This window comes from Drosophila grimshawi, unplaced genomic scaffold (assembly GCF_018153295.1).
Source record: "Drosophila grimshawi isolate 15287-2541.00 unplaced genomic scaffold, ASM1815329v1 contig_44, whole genome shotgun sequence".
NCBI lineage: Eukaryota > Metazoa > Arthropoda > Insecta > Diptera > Drosophilidae > Drosophila > Drosophila grimshawi.
This window is the reverse complement of record NW_025063240.1, coordinates 13,868,498-13,892,308: the sequence shown is the minus strand read 5'-3', so window position 1 is coordinate 13,892,308 and position 23,811 is coordinate 13,868,498. Positions and strand designations below refer to the sequence as shown.

At 38.7% G+C, this 23,811-nt stretch overlaps 1 protein-coding gene across 1 annotated transcript in view; it reads left to right on the top strand.

Moving 5' to 3' along the window:
• The window catches only part of LOC6558648, a 28,314-nt gene extending 7,791 nt beyond the window's left edge, over positions 1-20,523 (top strand). Inside the window, exons 2-8 of the mRNA XM_032738927.2 lie at positions 918-1,395; positions 15,293-15,516; positions 19,061-19,205; positions 19,276-19,398; positions 19,460-19,618; positions 19,678-20,167; positions 20,388-20,523. Coding sequence (XP_032594818.1) covers positions 1,146-1,395; positions 15,293-15,516; positions 19,061-19,205; positions 19,276-19,398; positions 19,460-19,618; positions 19,678-19,910 — 1,134 coding nt within the window. The 5' untranslated portion in view covers positions 918-1,145 and the 3' untranslated portion in view covers positions 19,911-20,167; positions 20,388-20,523. The remainder of the gene's footprint in view (positions 1-917; positions 1,396-15,292; positions 15,517-19,060; positions 19,206-19,275; positions 19,399-19,459; positions 19,619-19,677; positions 20,168-20,387) is intronic.
• Positions 20,524-23,811: the final 3,288 nt, after the last annotated feature.

Sequence of the window (23,811 nt, the reverse complement as noted above, 5' to 3'; positions counted from 1 at the left end):
AAACTTTTGATGGCACAAAGCCAGCCGCTGTCCCATGGTTCTCCTGCACTGCATAGCAGACGATAACCGACGTCAACTTCCCCTCCTGTTCCTCCTCCCCTTCCACTGCATTTGCTTAAGAAATTATTATTTTAAGGGAGCTGCTGTGTGAGGTGGCTCTTTAAAATCAACTCTAGTTTCTTATTACCAAGCCGTGCAGTTGAGGCTCATTATTATTTGAAACGCACACACGCACACATGAGTGTAATAATAGCAGCGCCTGTGTTTCAATGATAAACTGTGCATCGCTGCGTATACGTAATATCTCATTTGGTATGCGCTTTTAAATGCGCATACGCCCCCCTCCCCATCCTCCTATCCCCTTGCAAGCCACGCCCATTACTGAAGTTACCCGCTGGCGCCTGAATAATGTTATGCATCGATTTCTCGATTTATGTGATACTTGTGCTTCCATGGATCGTTATGAGTTGCCACCAAGAGTCGCTTCTGTTCAGTCAGATACTCGAAATCGTTGCATAATATTCCCCTTAAAATACTATATTGACTCACATTCGGGTTGAATGAATTTGAAGGTTTGTTAAGTCTAACTGTTCAGTTAACTATAATTAATTATCTTTATTTATTCTCATCGTCCAGATATTTTCCATGAAAACATTTTAAGCACTAAATCCAAAGCGCCCGCGAAGCTGAAAATTGAATGAAAATAATTATAAGAGTCAAAAAAATCAGTTCTGAATTGGTTTCCCATATGCCCATTCGATTTTATTATTTTCTTCATATAATAGATATATACAATTAGAAACCACAAACAAATATGTATCCAAATTGTATTTTTTTCTCATCTGCGAGTTCCCCATTAAATTTTATTATTTCGTCGAAAGCATTTTCTAATTGCTGAGTGTTTTCTCTATTTGCAGGCATGATAAATGCAGTAACTGACAATTCATTTGGAAATGAAAGGGGGAAACTCATAAATGAATGCTTTTAATTGCGAAACAATGACGTTTGCCACGACAAATGTGGATAGAACAAAAGCTAAATTGTTCGCTAGATCAACAACAGCAGCAGAATCAGCAACAGAAGCAGCAGCAACAAACTTTTTGTCCAGCTGCACCAGTGAAAATCGTGAAAATTGAGCCAGCAGAATGTTGCTGATGCCAACATCATGTGGCCCCGGTCCGCCAGCGGACGCACACGCTGTTGACCTTAGGTTAACACATGGACATACACGTATCCGACAAAGTCGACCAACAGCAACCCGGATTACGGCCCGGACTCGATGCCCGGCCAGTCCCGCAACGGGCATTCCCAAATGGCTTCTAATGCTCCTCATGCTTTTTGCCTTTGTGGCCCAAACGCCGCAGAGCCAAGTGGCCGCCGAGAAGAGCAAACACTGTGAGTATTTACTTCCATTTATATACACACTTATATATATGTGTATATAAATATTTGTGTATACATATATATATACATACATATATACATATATATATTATATATTTAAGCAAAAAATCGAAGCTTTGCAAAAGTTTTACCCTTGTCCTGAATCCACTTCAATTTCGAAAAACAATTTTTTCCCTTTTCTCGCCGTTAAACTTTTGCGACAAACATCGGATAATTTTGTTGGCTAAAATAAAAGTTTCATTTAATTTATATTGAGGCTTTCAATTCCACTGACACTTTAATAATATGATTAATTTTGCAAAACTAAGCTTGTCCTCAAATGGAAAAAAATTACTCGTACAACGCAAACAGTAGCATATGATTAATTTTTATAAATGGCTAAAGGAATTAATATTAATGCAGAGTGTTCAACGTCACACAAAACACAATAATGCGTTAAAGGCAAACAAGTCAATATGGTTGTTAAAAAATTGGTGAAAAGTGAAGTGAAAATCAATTTTTAATTGGCACCAAATCAAATCATTTAAATAGTCGTTTCAAAAAAGCTAATGGACCTCTCTTTATAGGCTTAAAAGGACTTAGGCTGGCCTTATAAGAAACTTTATTAGCTTAAAGCTAACAATCCGAATGGCAGTAGGAAAATGTGTGTTGACAGCAAGTCAAGTCCATACTCCCATTTCCCTGTCAAATGTGATATATATTTTGTCATTTTCTCTAGCTTTTTATATGCTTATACTTATTTCAGCTTCTGTTTTGTGGTCCATGCAACCAAATATTTGCACACAATTTGTTTTTTTTTGTTTTTCTTTCATGACAGGACAATAAAATTTCATCGAGGAAATGTAATAAAAGTGCTTGAAAATGTTGTCACAAAAAAATTCTTTTTTGTGCAAATGCTTCAACTATAAAATATACACACATGAACTCGCATTTGTGTGTGTGTGTGTGTGTGTGAGTGTTGTGCTGCTTGTGGTGTAATTCATTCTCATTGGCCATATTGCTTATGCAAAGAATAAACAACATATAAATACAATTTTACGATGAATAGGCAACTTGCATACTAAACAGTCTCTTATGCACACAAGTGTGTGTGTGTATGTGTGTGCAAGGATATTGGAGGATGTATGCGACAAGCCCCAGCAATGAGAAAAGCCCAATACTCATTTTAATCAATGCAGCAATAACAAGATATTCTTTTGACTTCTCATTAGTAACTAATAAAAGTAATCAAAATGAAAATGAGCGACCTGTGCATCCACTGTGTGTTAGAAATATTAAATATTTATTGTGTTAAACTTTATCATTATTTTTAGCATTGTGTGAAAGTTGAAAACTATGAGCGTGGTCATAACAATATGACAACAACTAATAGTAGCTTTTGTCTCTAGGTTCTTAGGTATTTACTTTATAATGATTAATACAATTTCTAATGGATTCATTTGCTATTTGCCATAAGTAGTACCATATTAAGTCAATAATCATGCAAACTACGATTAAGTCAATATAGACTGAATTCGGCAGCCAATTAATTAATGTATTTTACTATTTGCCGTCTACAACTTATTTGATCTGTTGCATATCAATGTTGCATAATGAGTTGTTTGCATAATCTTCATAATTTCATACTGTATACACACACACACACAAACACACTGTAACACATGCCTGTTGTATATGGCTAGAAGAGTAATCTTTGGCGGGGGGAGGAAATTACTGCAATTTTGTTGCCAAATGAAATGAAATTGCTGAAGCGTTAGGACTACGCGACGTCCCGTCGACAACGGCGACGACGACGACGAAATTTGTCGCCGCAAAATTATTTCCGTATTTTAACATTAAATCATAATTAAAAATTGCAAGTAAAACAACTTACAAGTCAGCAAACAGCGACGCCGACGTCGACGATAACTTTGCACTGTAAAAAAGTTGCTGCATACTTTTTTGGGCCTGCTTCCGATTGCTGCTGACTGCTGCGTGCTGCGGCTGCTTATGCTGCTGCTAGCAGCGCTGTCTGCTGCGATGTCCGCATCTAATTGCAGCACACCCAAAACGCAGTTGGGGTGACGACTCGGATTTACCATGGGTTTGCCTGCTGTTGCTATTGCTGTTGTATTGTTGCCTTTTTCTTGCTCCTTTCCGGAGGCGACTGAAAAACACAACAACTACAGCAATGCTTAGCTCCTGATGCTATTGCCGCGACCACAAACACACTTACGGACTCTAAAACACACACATACATACACTTACATACACACTGGCGCACGCATCGCTTGCCCCCTCTCTGCTTGGCTTCTGGCTCACGTGGCGTGTACTTAATTTTCCCATGCCCATGGCCAGGCGCATTAAAAGTTTTCTCTTATTTTAAATATATATAAAAATATATTTTCTTTTTGTGCGCATTGCACTTGCCTAACGGGGGCGACGGCGTTGAGGCCAAAGGCTTCCGCTGCCAGCGCTGCTGCTGCTGCTGGCAGTGACGCTGGCAGCGACTGAAGGCTTTCCCAACTCGTTCAACAAAATTTTGTACAAAAAGTTTCATAATTAATTTCATGTTAAGTGGCAAAGCGAAACGTAACGTTGGTAGGTCCTGCAACTCCAATTTTCCTCCACATTTGCACATCATTCGCCGCCCCCAAAAACACTCGTGCATTTTTTGGACCGTTGTCTTTAATTTGAATTGTCATTTCCTGTCGCAAACACTCGGCTATGCTATGCTTGTCTCTTGTCTCCGTCCCTCTCTCTCTATCCATCTCTCCCTTCACCCTGTAGCGGTCTGCCAACCATCCGGCTTACTGCCACGCCCCAAAGCTACGGCTGCTGCTCGTGCTCCAGCTCCTGCTGGTGATGCGCACGTTCAACTTGATTAGCGTAACTGGTAATGACTCGCACGAGCTGCGACTCGAGGCAAACTTGGTTGGCCAGGTCCCTGGTTGTCCTGGGTCTCCCTGGCTCCAAACAGTCACTTATATGTGCAAATATGTACTCGGTGTATATATGTGTGTGTGTGTGTGTTTGCCAGTCTTTCGTATTTGCAAGTGGTTTTCATAATTACTTTGTGTGTTCACTTCAAATTATCTGAAGCGCACAAGTTTGGGTCGTGAGCTTGAGTTATTCGCCTGACTGTTGGCATCCTTGTGCCCCGCTCCTATGCTATGATTTAGGACTTATTCAATTTGTTAAATGTTTACCACATCACCGCAATATAATTAACTCTTGGATGGGGAACTATACGATTCTCTAAGTACGTGTCTTAAGCTTCATCTATTCAATTTTCAGCGGCATGGAAATAGTATTTTATAAGTTTCTGTTCTTGGATAGTAACTCGTTGTGTTTTATTAACAAATATCGTGAAACAACATGACAAGCAATCAGTTTCTTAACGAATTAAGATTCCGAGTTGCTCATCCCGTCTGAGCTCAGCCCTCCCTTTTGTAAGCAATTGTGTCGCTTTGTGCAATAATACGAACATTACACAATTTTATAAAATGGGTCACGTTGCTTCGAGAGGGTGGAAGAGGAGGTGGGACGGAAAAGAATTCCTTTCAGGCAGACTCCCAACAGCCACTGATGGCCGACTGCCAATAAAATTTGTGAAAAAAAACAACTGTCGACAACCAAGAAATGGCATAAAACTTTTGCTTTTTGTTTGGTATAAATATGAATGGATGGATTTGGGGTTTATATATGATTGTGTGGAGTGTGTGGGGGGTGGGGACAGCCAAGGGGCAGCTGTACTACCAGTTGCCACTGCGGCATTATTCAAAAATGAATGGGACTGTGCCAAAAGAAAAAGCGCTGCTCTGCTCTCGCACGTGCCAGACTGAAGGAGGGGAGGCAGATAGGAGGGGGTAGGTAGGGTTAACATTATGACAGCTTTGCAGAAGCAATAAATTTTAATTTCATTGGAATCCATCCGCATACGAATAGAGAGATTTGCAACATACCACAGCATCTTGTATAAGCCCAAATCTTATTCATTTTCATTGCATGATTTATAGGAAGCTGGTTGGTTTTATCTTTTACATGTTTCTATTGAAAGGGATTTTTAAATTATATTCTATTTGATTTTTAGTTTTGTTTCGCTTGAAAATAGATTTTCGAAGGACACGAATATAGAAGTTACGAAGTTTAGCCTATACCAATCTTAAATCTTCAAAGTATACTGTAACAACAAAGTCAAATGGTAAAAAAGATTTGTTTCGATTTGTAGTAAACTCTGAATTATAAATAAATGTTTTTCCCTTTATTAGTTCAGGCAACATATACTACAGCTCGTAAAAAAATCAATCACTTGATAGATTACATCAAATTACTCATATTTAAATTGAACTACTCGCAAACTCACAGAGCTGGAAAAATGGAATGGGATGCCCTCGTTAAATCGGTCACAGTTGACTGGAAAGATAAATGTTTATATATGATAAATTCATAGCTGTAAAGTCGATGCGCGAATGAAATCAGGCAACGCATAACAAATGTCATTTATAGCTAAACACATTTGGCAGCGGGTTACAGAAAGACCAGAATTCCCATAGCACAAACACCCACCCAGACACCCACTAACCCCTCCTGCCAATTCCAAATCGACGATTGATGCGTTGCGAACTTTTGGCTACTATTGCCACAGGCAAATCTCTTTTGCCTCGAAAGCCAAACAATAAATTGGCCAAATGGGCCATGAATGCGGTAGGGTTGGCATGGTTGATGACATTGGGTGGGATGGGGTAGAGTGGGGACTGTGTAAGGGTGAGGGTTTATTTATCAATATTCTCTGGTCAGACGAAAAAAAACAGTAAACTGTTATTATTTGAAATCGATATGCGTGCAGCCATCAAATTTGTGCATTTTGTGGGAATTTTGTGAAATTGAAATCGAATTTTAATTGGCTGCAACTTGGCCAAGCAAAATTTAATTATTTGTGATGATAATTATAAATCGCATTTTGAAATCAATTCGCCTTTTTGTGTGGCACATTTGCTCTCCACTAATTGCTAATGTTTTAGTAATCGCTCTAAATTAAATGCAACTCTTTAAGCTACAATAGGCTTATTAAAGCTGATTAAATCGGTTGGATGGAACTAGCTGCTAAAGTTGTCCAGAGTTGGGCAACAAAAGCACACGAAATGTGTACAACATTTTCCCTTATGCCTTTCACTTAGGCGCGTGAATCCCTTTTGTAATCAAATGCACAGAAAATTCTATTCTGTTCAACAAAAAAGAACCACAACGAATATATACATATATATATACATATAACAAAAAAACAAAAGGAGAAAACTAAATCCCAAGCCTCTTTCGTGTTGGCTCTGATGGGCTTTGTGTTTTGGCGGCTGTGTTGTGGGTGTGTCCTGACTATCTTCGTGTATCCGTGTAACTGTGTATCTGTATATGCAGTTGTGTGTGTGTGTGTGTATGTGCGTGTTCCACTTAGGCATTGCTAACATATCAGTGCACTCGACTGGAAGATACACTGTAATCAATAATAAACATGATATGCATTCGACTTGATTGTTAATGCTCATCAGGAATTACAAATACATGCTTTATAGAAACGATGTTTTTGTTTTGTAGCTGAACAACTGTCTTATACCCTGTGCTAATCAGATTCTGTGGCTAAGGGTATACAAAATAGAGGAAGCCCCTTAAACAAAAGAAAATCCCGAACATTTGCAGTATTCAATAATGAACATGGTATGCATTCGACTTGATGTTAATGATTAAAATGATTGGCTTTGGAGAAGCAAAGCTTTTGACCTATACTTGAACAACTGTATTAAGCATTTTCTGTGGCTAACAGGGTATACGAAAATTAAAAGAAGCACTTTAAATAAAAGAAAATCTCGCGTTCGGAAAACAAAGCAGCAAAATTATCTCCAGGGCCGTCGCCTGCCACCCACTCAATCCACCACCTCCGCACTTAGGAAACTATTACTACAAGCGCCTAGACAACAACAGCGGCGAAATAAGTAAACAACAATAATGAAAACAACAAAGAAAACAATAGCGTAATAAACTAGCAGTAAAGTAAAACTTGCCAGCAAAAAAAAAAATTGTGTGTGCTTTGTATTCCCTTGAGCTGGGTGTTTTATTTTTTATTATTTTTATTTAGCCAGCTGCACGCAAAAGCAAATTCTTTATTAAATGAATAAAGATAAATTATATGCAAAATATGCATTAAGAACACTTTGAAGCAGAAAAAAAAAAAACGAGACGGTGGCAGCTGAATGCAGCTCAAGTTTAATTAAGAACTTGCTCAAAGAAATATCAAAGTAAGTTCAAAAGGCAATCCGATAAGCCGCCGTCATAAGATTTTTTATGACGTTCCCTTCAGCCGGTAATGGAAAAATCAACGATGCCTTTTGTAAGCCAACTATTCACAAACTAGCGATAAACTGTCTCATAAATCCGCTGTGAAATTCAAGAAAGAGTGCGATCAAACAAAAGAGATAAAGTTATGAGGCGTACTGACATTCAAAAGAAAAAGAGAACGAAAATAAGGAATACTTTCTTGTGTTCTTTATGTGTAAAACTTCTTTACTTATTCGCACTCCAAATGAAATTCCAAATCAATTACAATCAAATAATAAAAACCGTTCAGTGACAAAACTCAAAGGATGTTCAGCCTTCATTTCAAAGTAACTCATGCTAAGGACTACATTTGCAAGTCCTTCTCAATAGCTTGCAGCATCTGTCTAAAAAGTTTTTAAATGTCGAAAGTTCGGCGTCCAATGTCAATCAATGAGGCAAATAGCCAAAGAAACCGCCAAACAACCAGCTGTGTTTTTTGCAAAAACTGTAGGAATTCCAAAGAGCAAAACTCAAAATGAGAGGCGCTAATTGCCCAAGTGACAGTTGTAATGGCACTCCGGGGCATACGCGTAGAAAGGCGTGGAAAATGACGGGTTGTGAATGAGAAAATATAAAATAATGAGCAAGTAATAAATCGAGAATAAAATGAATAAAGAATGTTGCAAATAAAATATATACGCAGAGAAAGAGATTGATTGAAAGGGGAGTAAACTCTACTCTATTCAAGCGACTTTTTGAATAGATCTCATTACTTACCCATTTACTTATTCGCATTCATTTAATTTCATATCCTGACTTTGACACTCAATTGGCCCATGGAAACTGAAAAGTTCTGAATGCTGCAAAAGGATCTACTGTCCTGACACATTGCTGCAAAGTTTTTTCGCACTTTGCAAGTTGGAACATTTTGACAGGCGAAAATTTGCTTGATTATTGCAATGGAATCGAATGAAAGACGAGGGAAAACGCAGTGAAACTTAATGGCCATTACGAAACGGTCTCCCTTTCTCTTTCTCACACTCACTTAGTGTGTTTCTCTCCATCTCTCTCTTTTCTCGCATATAGCCCCATTTTGCAGTCCCTTCATTAGTTTGGCACTTCGTCTTTGTAGCACGCTCGAGTGGCCTTTGCTTGAGGTTGCCTCACATCTCCATCTCTCTCTTTCCATCTCTCTCTCTCTCTCTCTCTCTCTCTCTCTCTCTCTCTCTCTCTCTTCTCTCGTCTGTCTGTGCAGCATCCTCTGTTAGTCAGCAAAGCTGACAAAAGTTTAATGATGCGCTTAAGCTGCACGTGGCTTGGCCCTTACCGAGCAATATTTGCCATTTGTTGAAGTTAAACATACAGTAGAGAAAATTACATATTTGTTTGCTCAACTTTACAAAATAGTATCACGGAAGTAAGATCTCTAGTTAATAACGGCTAAGCCTGTATAAAGATAAGCACTTAAACTGAAGCCACTTGCCCCCCAAAGGCTCAATTAAATTGAAAATGCTGTGTGTTCGCCGCAGTGGGCGTGTCAACACAAAGGACACCCACACGCCGTGGGCCATTCAGGCAGAAGCATTTACTTCAATTAGATATACACATATTTCATTAAACCAAAACTCCCATAGCAGTTGGGACTTGAATCTTAAAAGAGGATGGGATGCCTGCGAATTTTGCACGCGCTAATGGAGCGTGTGAGCTCGCCAGCAGCTGCTGCTCCTCTTGTACCTCCTTTTGCAGCTGCTGCTATTGCTGCTGCTGGTTGCTACTGTCCAGGAGGGAATGGTAGCACTTGGTTGGTTTAGTCAACTGTGTGTGATTTGGCATTAGGGTCGTGACGGGTGCAGGAAGGTGGCAGGAGTTGTGAATGACATCTTCACACAGCACGAACACCCTTGGGAGGTCAGCTAAATTCAATATTGGTGCACAGGAAATTCATTGTTTAACCTTTGTTACTTAAATTGCTCAAATTCCTGCCATTAGTTTGACAAACGAGCGAACGAAATTCATTTTGTTGTTGCGAAATAGTCCAGCGGATTTCAAGCTAAAGTTTCGCCATGGCCAAAAGCAACCCTCACAACTCCCACGCAAGACTTGGTTGTAACTGGTAACTGCCCTTAGGTTCTGTTGTGGTTCCGTTCTGTTGGTTCCACCATTGTTGTTCTTGTTGTGGTCCCCATTCTGAACTAGTGCGTTTCGGGTTTTCGGGCTTTGGCTTTGCCCTGGACCCATGCATTTTATGCCATTGCTGCAGATTTATTTGCGGTTTTGCATAATCACTGAAAATTAGTTTAAAATATTTACATTACATTTGCATTTCAATGTCGGCGGTCACAAGCAGATTTTCATCACAGGCCCAAACGAGCTGTCTGCCAGCTCCAAGCTAAATGTTCTCTACCACAAATTGTCTAAGGCCATAAATATATATTTCAGTGCAGATAAGTCTAACAAAATTAGAGTTTAAGTAGAGAGCTTAAACAAATATGAAATTTTAACTACACAATTATAGAATTATTCAAAAGCCTAAGTACCTTAGCGATGAAAGCGGCAATAATTACCAGCACTTTTCTTAGTACTAATACTTGAATAACGTTAAATAAAAATCGTTCTCCTTGCTCAGATATACTAGTTTTTCTCCAAGTGCTGGCTTTAAACTCTCTCGATGCAAAAAAATACAAATAAAGTGATTGGTCAGCAGTAAGACTTAGCTTATAGTACATTTAAGGCGCATTTGTAAAGTGCATTGCATATTTGACAGACCAACATAATCCAGACGTAGTTTATAGTGCCCCTACTCAGCCAAATGTCAGGCAGATAGACATTTAGCGAGTCCCAGAAACAAACAGGACGGGAATCGCAAATGCTGAGTAATGCGCCGTTGAGGTGCCCACAGCAACTGTCCGCCCATCTCAAAACATCGACATCCAACTATGGGGAGGGAGATGCAAATGTATTCGTGTCCTTAGTTGGGAATTAGATAAAGACGTAAAAATATGTTTGCAACGTAGACTCTTAGCTCTCTCTATATGTATATATATATATATTAGACGTTAGAACGTTTGGGCCAAGGTAAATATAATATTCCACTACTCAAACTGGCAGCAAGAAGTTCGCGCATATATGCAATGAGTAATCGAGTGTGGAGGAGTATGGGCAGTGGAGGGATTTGAATTCCTTTTGCCAATTCTGCTTTCAGAGCTGTTGGTTGGGAGGAAAATCAACGCCGATGTGTTGTGTGTCTATAATGCAAGCAGCAGCAGCAGCAGCAGAAGCAGCAGGCAATGTTCCCAACGCATCTCTTTGAGTGAGTAGGGGCTGCGGGGATTGCAGCTGGAGAGGAGGTTGTCTGTTGCCTGCCAGCATCATTGTCATTTGAGTTTGAGTAAACGCATTAAAGAGGAGCAAATACTTCCGCCAGCGCATCGGTATCCTTGCCCGGAAACATTAAGCTTTCTATCTCTCTCTTTCTCTCTCTTTCTGCCTCGCAAATGGATCCATCATCAGTCTATCTGTGGACATCCTCGCGGTTTCTTGCTGCACAGAATCCTTTGGCTCTTTATTACTTCTGCGGTCTTCTGTGCAATATGATGCGGTTGCTCCCTTTTTGTTGAGTGCCTCGCCGTAGTTTAGATGACACACAATTTGGGCATGTCCTCAACTCGAGTTGTTTGCGTTTGCCAGGCAAAAAAAGTCGGCTACCAACGTATCCAAAGATCTCTGCGTGAAATGTCCTGTAAGCGCCTGCAAAATGCAATTTCATGTGTCAAATGACTTTGTTACTTCTCCAGCTTATTTTTTAGCAAAGAATATCGATTTTGGTTCTGCAATTTCTTATATAGTATGCGTAACTTCGCTATTCACTATTACTTCGATTAATTCTCACAATATTTCAATGTCATTGCTTTAAAGGAAGAACAATTCAAACGTCTGATTCTTTCATTAATTAAATAAACTCACAAAACTAAGAGCATATTTCTATTGAACCTCGAAATCTGTGTGGCACAATTTGAAGCACTTTCGATTAATAACATGAACATAAAACATTCTGAGGACCGTAAGGCCTTGAAATTAATTATGCTAATATTAATCCTTTTTGGCAGTGCTTTTTCATGCTAACAAATGACATTTCGACTAACTAATCTGGCCATTAACCGAAACCGACAAACCTCCAGCCAAACCATGAACTCGTTTTCTGCAAACTGAGCACTTAATACGACACCAACAACAACAACGACAATAAGCGGAAATAAAAACCAAACAAGAAATGAAAATCTTGCTGCTTTATGTGTGTGGGTGGCTTTTTGGTTAAGATGGGCTGGCGGAGAGGAATTTTGGGCAACTAAGACCCTGAGCCATAATTTGTCCTTGGATTTGTAGCCCATTTAGTTGGCTCAGCTGAGGCCATTTAGAGTGACCAACAAGCACAGCGAACTCCTGGATTTTGTAAGCCTGCCACAAGCATCGTAAAACTTGAGCCTGGCCAACATTTAGCAGTCGAGTAGTATTCTCAGCTGATTACAGGGTATTATCTAGCTATACAAAGTCTTGAGATTGTTTTAGCAACTGCTTTACTCACCTTTTATGCACAGGCCACAAATACATTAGGCCAAAAATAAAATCTCCTTTTTCCCAGCTATGATTGCTAAGGCAAAGCATTGCCGTTTACTGGCTGCAGTTTCATGAGCTCCAAAGGAAATTGTTTTTTTTTTACCGCAATTTATAGGAAAATATATCTGACACTGCTTATCCTTAGCATCAGTTTGCCGGCTTCAGTTGTCAAACGAGCTCGTTTCTTACTTCCCAACGGAGGGCCATCGTGTTTGTACACACATCCTGAAATCCCCAATGTCAGCGACTGCGACTGTGCCACAGCTGCTGTGCAATATATGAGTAATCCCGATATTATGTAGATGTATGTATATATATACACACATATATATATACATTTATGTATGCCGATGTGTGCAAATGTCCTCCCAACATTTTACACTGCAGTGCACTCGAGTGAAGTTTGCCTAGAAATGATTGAAGGATTTCGCTCCAGCTGTCTGTTGGATGTTGCATGGTAATATGTACATAAGAGCACTTTACTTTCTATCCGTAATTGATATTTTACAGTTGTCTCCGCTGGCAACAAATTCCAGAACGCAGACGCCAGACCCCGGACTCCAGACCCCAGACCCCAGACTCCAGACCCCAGACCCCAGACCCCAGACTCCAGACCCCAGACCCCAGACTCCTTCCCACTCGTATCCTGTGTCAAATTGTGCAGAAATTCTATTTCTCAGTGTCTCTCTGTTGAGCTTATTTCCACCCACTGCCCCCTCACTTACCCTTTTTGCTGCACATTTGTCGCCGTCAATGTGTATTGCATTTGACAGTGCTAACTAAAAGTAAAAGCCTTGGCACGCAAATCGAACCTATCTTTACACTGTTACAAATTTATATTTAACTTAGTTTATTGGATAATGCATGCACACACACACACACACACACACAGACTCATCTATACATAGACTCTGTGTTACATTATTCAGTATTATTATAGAATAAGAAAACAAGAAGAAGAAACTTTCATGCACATCATCAACTCGGCCAACAACTGAAACAGTAATCAATCTTGGGTTAGCAGTGTAACCGACGTGTCTATGTGTGTGTGTGTGTGTGTGTGTGTGGGAGGCGGGGGTGTGGCGGACAGGTATATAAAGAGCCAACGAACCGCAGCGAAAAGTTTCATTTGGTTTGGGGGCAATCGTGAATTATTTGGCAAATGCCTTGCCGGCAAATTTGTGCATCCGCCCACTTGAACCCCGCCCAGTTAGCAGCTTACCTGCCAGCGAAGATCAAAGCGAAATGTGTAACAAAATTGCCTTATATATATAAAACACGCCAAATCGTCTATGTGTGCAAGGGAGAGCCGCTCTGGACGGTAGCTGTTATATTACTGTGTGTGTGTGTGTGTGTGTGTGTTTGAGAAAGAGAGAGAGAAAGAGAGAGAGAGAGAAAGAGGGAGAGGGAGAGTCAGTAACGGACTAAAACAAAAGGCCGCTGCCGTTTGCCGGCAATTCAATTCAATTGTGAATTCAATTTTGAAGTTGGCAACGCCAACATTTGTGCCTGCAAATGAAGCATTTGCCAAACGTGCTACAACGCCATACGAGCTGCGCTCTCCCTCTCTCATACTCTCTCTCTCTCTCTCTGACACACACACTCGCTCTCTCAGACTCCCTCTGTCCAACTCTCTAACTTACACGCGTGCTCGTTTGAGTTTGTGTGTTGTGAAAGCGTAAAACGAATTTGCACTAAATTCTTTGTCTACAAGCCCCTACTAGCCCAGCCCCATCCTTTAATTTTGAATTGTCCTGCTGCGTCGACATCTTTTCAGCTGCTCTTTCGCCTTTCGCCGTTCCACGTTCGCCGCGCGGCTCCTTCGTGTGCCCTTTATTGAAGCGAAATTGAATTAGTGCGACGGCGAAAGCGGAAGCGGTTGCTAAGCAGGAAATTGCCTGAAATCAGGCGCACGTAAGCCCGTCACGTCCCTTCCCCCGTGCTCCACCCAACCAACCGCACACACTACACGGTGTGGGTGTGCGTGTAATTGTGTATGTGTATGTGTTTCATTAAAATCTCGAATATCGCCAGTTGGTCTCTGCACGGTTTTGGCCCTTATGCGATAATTTCCAGTCGTGTTCCTCGACTTCATTTGCATGCAACGCCAATGGACATCGTCCATAATGGCGTTCATTTCACGTTAATGGATTTCGCACTAAGTGCAATAGTTTTGATTATTAAAACTAATTGAAAGTCATTTAAACAGTGCACTTTTTATGCTCGCTGTTCGTTTAAAATGTTAAAAATTACTTCTTGAGAGAGTTTTAGTTGCAACTCTCTCAATGCTTATTTACAATTCATTCTTACTCTTTTAACTGTTCTTCACAACGATATTAAACGAAATCGAAATAAAAGATTTTATTATATGACACCGCAAACTATTCCTTATTAAAACTAACCCATTGCATTCTTAATCTTTGAACTTTTCTTAAGAGAGATATTAAGCGAAATATTATTTAATGAGATTTAATCACACACCGCAAACTATTGCATATTAAAACTAATGAAATGGCGATTGTAAGATCGAATAAGTGATTGCCTGGCAGTCTCTGCATTTTTGAAAAGAAAAACTTCACATACTTTTTACACAAGCACATACATTATAACAGAAGCAATGGGGTCCGTACTTAAGTTAAGTAAATGCATGGAAACATGTGCCAGCAATACGTGAAACGAAGCGTAAATGAATTTTTCATTCTTCCATTAAAATTTAAGTGCACATTTTCCGGCGCAACGCACGAGAGACTGCCTGTTTGCCAGCGGGCTGGCGACCACCGCTGTGGAAATCACAACCATTAAGTTTAAGGAAGTGTAGAAGTTCCAGATGGAGCAGCACGTGGCGTCCGGCTCGCTGGTTGCCTTTAATAACGTGCATAGCAAGCATATGACCAAATTATACAATTATTAAGCATTATTTTTAACAGCGATAAACTTTCATTCATTTTGATAGTTCTTAATCTGTAATCGGCACTCTTTTTTGCAGACTACATGCAATCGCTGTGCAAGAATCACTTTCTGCAGCAGCTCTATCGCAAAATCGATGGCGCCGTCTTGTGGTCTCAGAATGAACGCAACTTGGACTGTGTCATCACCTTCCAGACCCATTCGATTCTGCAGCGCTTCATGCTGCGCTTCGACATGCTCCAACTGGACTGCAATGATCATCTGCTGGTCTATGATGGAGCCCATGCCGTATCGACGCCCAAGGTTAGTACCTATAACGAGCAAGTATTCTAGCGAATAAATTTTTGTCATTTAAAGTTTGTTTTTACTTTTTTTTTGGTTTTCATTAACCTATTTTAAGCATTTCAAATTAATAGAAAATATTCTAGATTGCTTGTAACTTTCAAATTCCCTTTCCGATTGGAATTTTTTTATATTTCTCTTGTTTTCTCTTGAATTAGTATTTTGTATATTTACTGTCATCATTAATTAACTTTGTTACTGTGTTATCAAAGTATTCCACACGATGCGAGTAATTGTAGTGGCAATCACTGCGGGAAGCCGTCAAAGCCAAAAATGGCAGTAAAACCATTGCAATTTGTGTCGCAGCCCAATGATCCACATGCACAATCGGAGCACGTTGGTGCCACTGACATTTTAGGTTCAATCCCTGAGGGGTTTCCTTTCCACACCCGCACACATCTACATACATGTATGAATAACTATATATGCATATAAGCATATATGTATGGAGACTCAGAAAAAATGTAGGCATAATTTTACCCGCTGCAACATTTGCAATGATGACAACGGGTAAGAATGTCAGTCGGTCGGTTGGTTTGTTGGTTGGTTGTGTGGGTGGGTTGGTGGGTGGGTGGGTGGATTACACCACTGCGGTTGCAATGCGGCGCCAACTGGCAACTGCCAACTGCCGGCTGAGTTTGCTGATAGCACTCTGATTTTATCAGTAACCATTCTCATTTCTCAAACGCCTTACTGCCTGACTGCATTTATATTATATTTTATGGCAGTATGTGTGTCTCAGCGTGTGTGTGTGTCAGCAAATGTATGCCAAGGCAAGTGGCCAGAATGCAGCGCATACGCATAAGCTAAATTCTTAAAATCCCAGTGAAGCCCCTGTGAACCCCAACAAGACAGGAGAGTGAAAGATTAAAAACTGCCCTACAACAAAGACTTAAGCATATTTGAGTAATGTTTGCAGAAATGTGCTCTTTAAAATATTATGCAGTATGTATATTTATGTTTCTTCATAATTTCGTATGGGATATAAAGTGACGTCTTTCTCTCTCTCTCTATCTATCTCTCTCTTTCTCCCTCTCTCTCTCTTTTATACAGCTTCAGTGTGGTAACCACACTGAGTGTACCACAACTAATTAACAAGTCAAAGCTTATGATAAAATCGATGGTAGGTTTTAGCTTCTTATTATGGAAAGCCAAGTCCAGAACAAACAGTTAAAATAAAGTACCAATAAAGGTAACGATTTTTACCCTGAAACCGGGTATAAAAAACTCACGTTGCCATGAAAAGTCAGCTTTTGATAATCGACTTAAGCGAAGGGAACAAAATATGCTTTGTGCTTTCATAACTTAAAAGATACATTTAATTTTGGGTTATTATTCACTGTAAATGTCCGCAGTAAATCACTCAGCGATACAGATACAAACAATACCTGTCACACATTAACATATATTGATTAAAATATGATTTATACATACTTAGATGTTTTATCTGAACTTTATATAAGATTAATCTCATTTTTGTATTTTTCAACTAATAACAAACCAAATATGTTTAAAAAATAATAATTCAAAAGCAAGGACTTCACATAGTTGAAAGCCGATTATTTTCTTCTTATTGCGGTTCAACAAAAGGACTTCTCCACTCTTTCTGTTTCTGGCTCATTGTTTCTTTTTTTATTTTGTCGATGCCTCTCATAGCTTTTGCTTAAATATTTGCCAAGTGGCTTGTTTTGCAACAGACTTACTACAACTACAGATGCGTTGAATCAAATAGCCACACTGCCACACCGCACAACCCTCCACTCTCCACACCTGACTCTGCTTGTTTCAAAATCAGAGTCGGTTTGCATGTGGCATAAGAAGCTTTGTATGCCATCGCTCTTTGCCCTTCTCCTACTTCCAGTTCAAAAAGTATCATGGTACAATGCGGCGTATGAGCGATGCGGCAAGATTTATATGAATTTCCATGCGACTTATTACAAGTCTGGGGCTCATTTGCATTCTACCGGCCGCAGCAAAGCGAACCACAACCAGAAAAACCAATAACATTTTGCAAGTACTACGTGAGCGTTGAGAGAGAGCCAGAGTGTCGAGTGTCTCAGCATGTAAATACTTTGGGACAAAAGAAGTTGTCACTGCCTTCAGAAATGTCAAATTAAAATTTTACCACACTCTGTGCGGATGTGAGTGGAGGAGATGGTGTGGGTGCGTTTATGTTGCATACAAAGCAGCGGGGCAAGAGGGTATTGCCAAAATGTGATGGAAAGTTTCCGTTTTTTGGGGGCCGGCAACAAAATTAAAATATGCCACAAAGCGCCGCATGTCGAAGATGCCGACCAACTGCAGCTGCTGCCACACAGAGAGAGAGAGAGACGCTGCTACTGACACAGCCAGGAAACAGGCACGAGACCTTGTGTCAAGAAAGACAACCGCAGCAAAGGCCTCAACGATGACACGCATACAAATCCCTGTGTGTGGGGGTGTGTGTTTGTGGGTGTGTGCAACGTGGACTTTGATGAACCCTGGTGTAAATCTTAGGTTGCAGGCAACACTGCAAATTTATACAGACGGCCGGTGCATGACATGCCACGTTGCACGTGGCAATCGACGAAGACTTCATCGTCCACTTTGTGCACTTTGGCTAATAATGATGATGATAATGATGCTGCTGCTGATGATAAAAATGGGGCAGCAACAGTGGCTTTCTTTGAAGTAAAATTTATAGAAAAACCTTTGGAATTGCAAGTGAAGCAGAAACTAAATTGTTGGCATTAGCTAAAGCATCATGGCATATTCTAATAGAGATTTTGCGCTTGGAGAAGATTTAAAATTTGTTTTCCTTACAAATGCCTTTGTGATTGTTGCACTTTCATGCGGTTATTTAATTTCATATAATGCCAATTTAAACTATAAACTTGGCACAACTTAATGGCATTAAAACTGGCCATGTAAATATGCACAAATGTGTATGTATTCATGTACACATATATAAATGCCAGTATTTGCAGCACGCAAAGCGGTTTGGGGCAAGATGGTTGCTGAGCTCCTGGCATCTGCTACCAACCCCAGGCGGTTAGATGGTTGTCAGTTTCCATGGCATTGATGGAACATCACGCACAAGAGATGCCTTCCGTCCTTTGAAAGCTGCCGCTAACAAGCTACACTTGCATTCTTCAAATTTAGCTGCACGAGTGGTAAACTGCAGCTAAATGGGCGTGGTCCAACAAAATAATGAGTACATGTGAAAAGCGAAAACCAAAACGATTCCAAACTTTTCACAGATTTTCAGAAACCAAGTCTTTTTGATCTTGATTTGACCTCTAGAATAATGCTACATTTAAAGTTGGGAACGGGTTTACGAATCGAAAATCATGTTAATATTTTACCCTCAAGAAGTGTTTTTAGGGATGGGTCCAAACTTCCAACAGCCATAACTCTGTCATAATAGATCAGATTTTCAACATTCAGCGCTTTTTGATAATAATGGAATAATACTAAATTTAGTTTTGAAAACACGATTGACTCTCAACTTCCATTTCATTTGCAGATTGACATCTCCTGTCGCAACACGAAGAACACTGTGAATGCGATATTGACGCGAACGAATTTCGTGACCCTGAAGTACGTCACCGATGGATGGGGGACAGATGCGAATGGTTTTAAGTTGGTGATAACATCGGTGAAGGATCCAAGTAAGTAGACAAGTGAATAACTAGTTGATTAGACTGGATAACCGCTGATATTTGTGCGTATCCCTTGCAGAGCACACATGCAAAGACTTCACGTGCGCCACACGCGAATTTTGCATCAATCCCGATTTACTGTGCGACGGCGTCAACCACTGTGGCGACAACTCCGATGAGTCCGTTCAGAATCTATGTCAGAGTAAGTAAGCAGCTAATCTGTGAAAAGGACACTTATTATTAAAATCAACTTCACTTTGCAGATGAGACGACGAGCACTGTGTTTGGCGTGGACATGACCTGGTTCGTGTTGATTGTGGTCGGAGTGCTGCTGGTGCTAAGCGCCCTCATTGTGGCCATTGCAATCTGTGTGTGCCGGCGACAGGATGAGAATGCCGCCAATCAGAACACCGCAATGCAGCGTAAGTTACTCCTAGTTCTCCATTGCTCACTCTATTGGTAATAATTGTCACATCCGCAGTACATCACAATGCCGAGACGAACGGATCGTCGAAGCATCTGCATTACCATGGCGTCGGCATGGGCATTGGCGTTGGCGGCACGCTGACGCGAGAGCACACACAATTGCCGCCGGCGTCGGGAAACTGGCATCACCCTGCGGGACCATCCGGGTACCACCGCATTCCACACAATTACTTGAAGATGGCCACCAAAGTCCGTCCCATTTGGTGCTTGGCAAATTTCGTCAATTAGGTCAAGATCTTTCACAAAACACAACCGGACTCAGCCAGACGAACATCGCCGTTGCTGGCAATCATCCGAATGCCAACTCTGCTGTCGGCGCTGCTCAGAAGGACGAGTGGTTCGTTTAAGAGCCAATTGGCCAACTGGTTCCGGTTCAGTGGTTCACAGTGAAAGACAAAAATAAAACCAACAAATTAATTGACTTGAGCACAATAATCTGCACTTAACTAAGTGATTTCACGGATATTTGCAGAGCATTAAATGAAGTAAGTTTTGCAATTTATCCTATGCATAACGATTTTCTTTATCTCTTACCTTTCGTGTCTACTCTTAACTATGAGTTTTCCCAAAAATGAACCCAGAGAGGTTGAATTCTCTGTAGGTCTAAGTTCAGGGTACCATCTAGCCAAGTTCTTTCTACTGCAACATTATTAATAGTTTCTTATTATTAATCTATTTAACTAAATTGCATTTATTTTTTTGCAGGACTGTTTGACTATATTTAACAACAAAATAATATGTGGACATCACCGCGCAGGGTGTATTTATAAGAGATCTACTCGTACCCAGGCAGAATCTCGAAAGCATTGGTCAAAATTGTGCCGTAAATTGCATAATTTTGTCGGATATCCAATGCAATTGTATATAGTTTAAATATATATATTTATATATATATATATATATATAATTAATTTAAATTAATTTATAATTAAAACACAAATAGCTAAACCCGATACTGAAACCGATACCGTTATACCGATACAAACCAACCATGGGCAGTGGCATCCAATAGAAATAAAGAAAAATATTTTAGTATATATAGTCTAGCACGATAAGAGAGCCTTCAGCTTCAAAAAAAAAAAGTCCTTGCAATTCCTTAATTACAGTTATGTAATATAATTGTTAGTATTTCTTTCAATTAGTATTCAATTTGTTTTGTGATTATTCTAACCGAACCGTGAGTAAGCATCAGAAAATGTAACAAACAATCGATGGCATTTAATAACATTTTTGGAAGAGTAACAGAAACCGTTAAAAGTATTAAAGCTCAACATGAAAACGATAAGCGATTAACGATAAACGATTCACTGTCATTAGCATATAGCTTCCAACATATAAAAGTATACACATACATAAATAAAGGTAATATTGTTTAAAAAAGTAAGGAAGATATGCCGAAATACAAATATATTATAATACGAACACAAGAACAACATAAACAAGGGATGTACATAAGTAGTAGACAATATTGAAACGAACGTAAAAAATAATAATACAAAAAGAGGAAACAAACCATACAACTTCGAAGATTGCATTCTCACACTTCATTGTCATTTTACAAAGCGTGGATAAAGAGCACTCAAGAACAATGCATATGGGGAATACAACAGAATCCAACAAGACAGTTTTTAACATGAAGGGACTTTCATAACTCATTGAAATGTGAAACCACAACCATTGCTTAATGACAAATTTCTGAGACATTAAAGGACAATACAAAAATAAACACAATTTTGCTCTTTTTGATGAACAAATTTAATGACACTAAAAAATTTTGAAGTCAAAATACTGGAACATTATCTGCGTACATTTTTCTACAATCAAGCAAGAACATTAAATGGAATAAACATTTTGCTACAAATCGAACAAATACGATTATATTAACTAAAAAAATAACAAAACTAAAAATAAACCATTAAAATAAACGCAAACTAATTTAACAACATATTGAAATAAAATGCTTCAAAACGATTGTAGTACTTCCCGCCGTTAACATTTTTTAAAAGTACATATTAATGTTGAATGATAATTATAATAATGATGAAAAGCCACTGCTTACGATTCGTCTTTCAAAATACTTCCGAATAGGACAGTATATCCTTTTTATTTAACAACTGAAACAGAAATAAAGCATTTAATATTAATTTAAGTTCGATTATTTTAACAATAAATGTACCTACATACACAGAGAAAAGTAATAATAATCAACATGTCTAGGCGTTTGTAAAAATATAAAAACTAGCTGCAATAAATAATGAATACACATATGTTCCAAAATTAGAAGATTTTATAAGCAAATCATATAAAATATATGAATTTAATGAAATTGTCTTCTTTCAAAAAGTTTTAAGCATTTTCTATTTTCCGTTTTCAATCATTATAATAGAATTTTCTTACTGAAAAAACTTAATTCGGTTTGTTTTACTTTCGAAAGCTTTTCTATAATAATATAAAATATAAAATCAAATCCATACAAATATTTATCGTAAATTATAGGAAGATGATATGGTAAAATGAATTTTAACCAAAATTATAAAAAAAAACAAATAAATTAAATTGTATTAGGCGTCAAATTTTAGAAAAGAAACCAAAAACAATTGATTCATAACTTAAAGAGCAACAAATACTTAAAGTAACAAGAAATTAATCTAAATTCTTGAAAAAACGATAATTAAAAAAAATTATTCATAAAATTGTTTTATATATGCAGAAAATAATTTGTGCAATACAGGAATATTAAATACTAAAAAATTATGCTGGTTGGCAAAAATTGTAAAACTACCCATTACTTAAATGGATTGAGATATCTGTAAACGATCGTGTCGTGTCGTATATGAATGTAGCTAAAATATACAAATACAATTTAATCCAATTAGCGAAAATTGAGCGATACTTAACAATCGTTCCAGGGACAGATGGGTTAAATAATTGAAGCAATTTAAATGCGAGTATCCTGAAAGATGAGATCATAACAATCCCAAAATGTTTGTCAATAACGTAAATGTATTATGTGTGAGCTTTTCGTTTCCAATTTGTAAATGTTCAAATATGTTAAATATATATTTTCGAAACTCTCTCGTTCCCATTCGATATCTCTGTCTCTGTCTCTATCTCTCTAACGAAAAGACTTTGCCGCAAATAGTTAAACTCTACGTATGTTTGTATATGTATGTATGTACTTAGATATTAAAAACAACTCTATAATAAAAACACTCCCATAAAGTACTAAAGTCATCTTGAACACCTATCAAAAGGGAAAGTACGACTGTTATTCGTTTGAGAAATTGCATTTCTCCCAAAATGATTTTAATTCAATTGGAATAAAGAAGTCTACACTATAAATTGTAACTGTACTGTTGCTGTACACCACACATAATCGAACATAATCATCCATCATGTGCATATACATATATCTAAACATAAGAGCTCGTATATTATATCTATGGTATGCATTTTTATTAAATTGGTTACATTTTTTGTTAAAGAATATAAAGGAATGCCGAACCAAGCGACAAGTTCGATTACCGAAACCGATTACTAACCAACCAACACACACCCGAGAGAATAAAGTGGAACATGGTAGGGTATAAACGAGTAGTATGTACTTACTAATGAAGGCAGGCGGCCATGCTAATGCATCAATTGTAGTGCAAATGTTAGACGAAATTTAGTTGTAGAAGTTGTAGGCGTAGGCGAGTGTGTGTGCAAACAATGCAAATATGTATTTACTGGTGTGTGTGTAAGTATGGATTTTTTACTCGCAAACCCCACTCTAATTAAGCGAAACGGAACTGCAGAGAGTTGGATATCATTAGTCATCATATACATAGTATACTCATACATACAGTGGGTAATTAGTTGAAATCGAAAATCACAAACCAAAATTTGTAGTCATTTTGTATAAGTCATAATAAGCGATTCAAATGCTTATACCATATATATATATGTATATATATATATATGCATATGTATGTGTAAAATTGGCCCCAATTCGATAATGCGTTAAGTATATGCTTAGCTTTTGTGTTAAATTTGCTGTTGAATGTAAAATGTACACAATGGATAACTAAATATGATTGGCATTGAAATACAATACATACACAATTAACAACCAAGAACAACAAGAGAA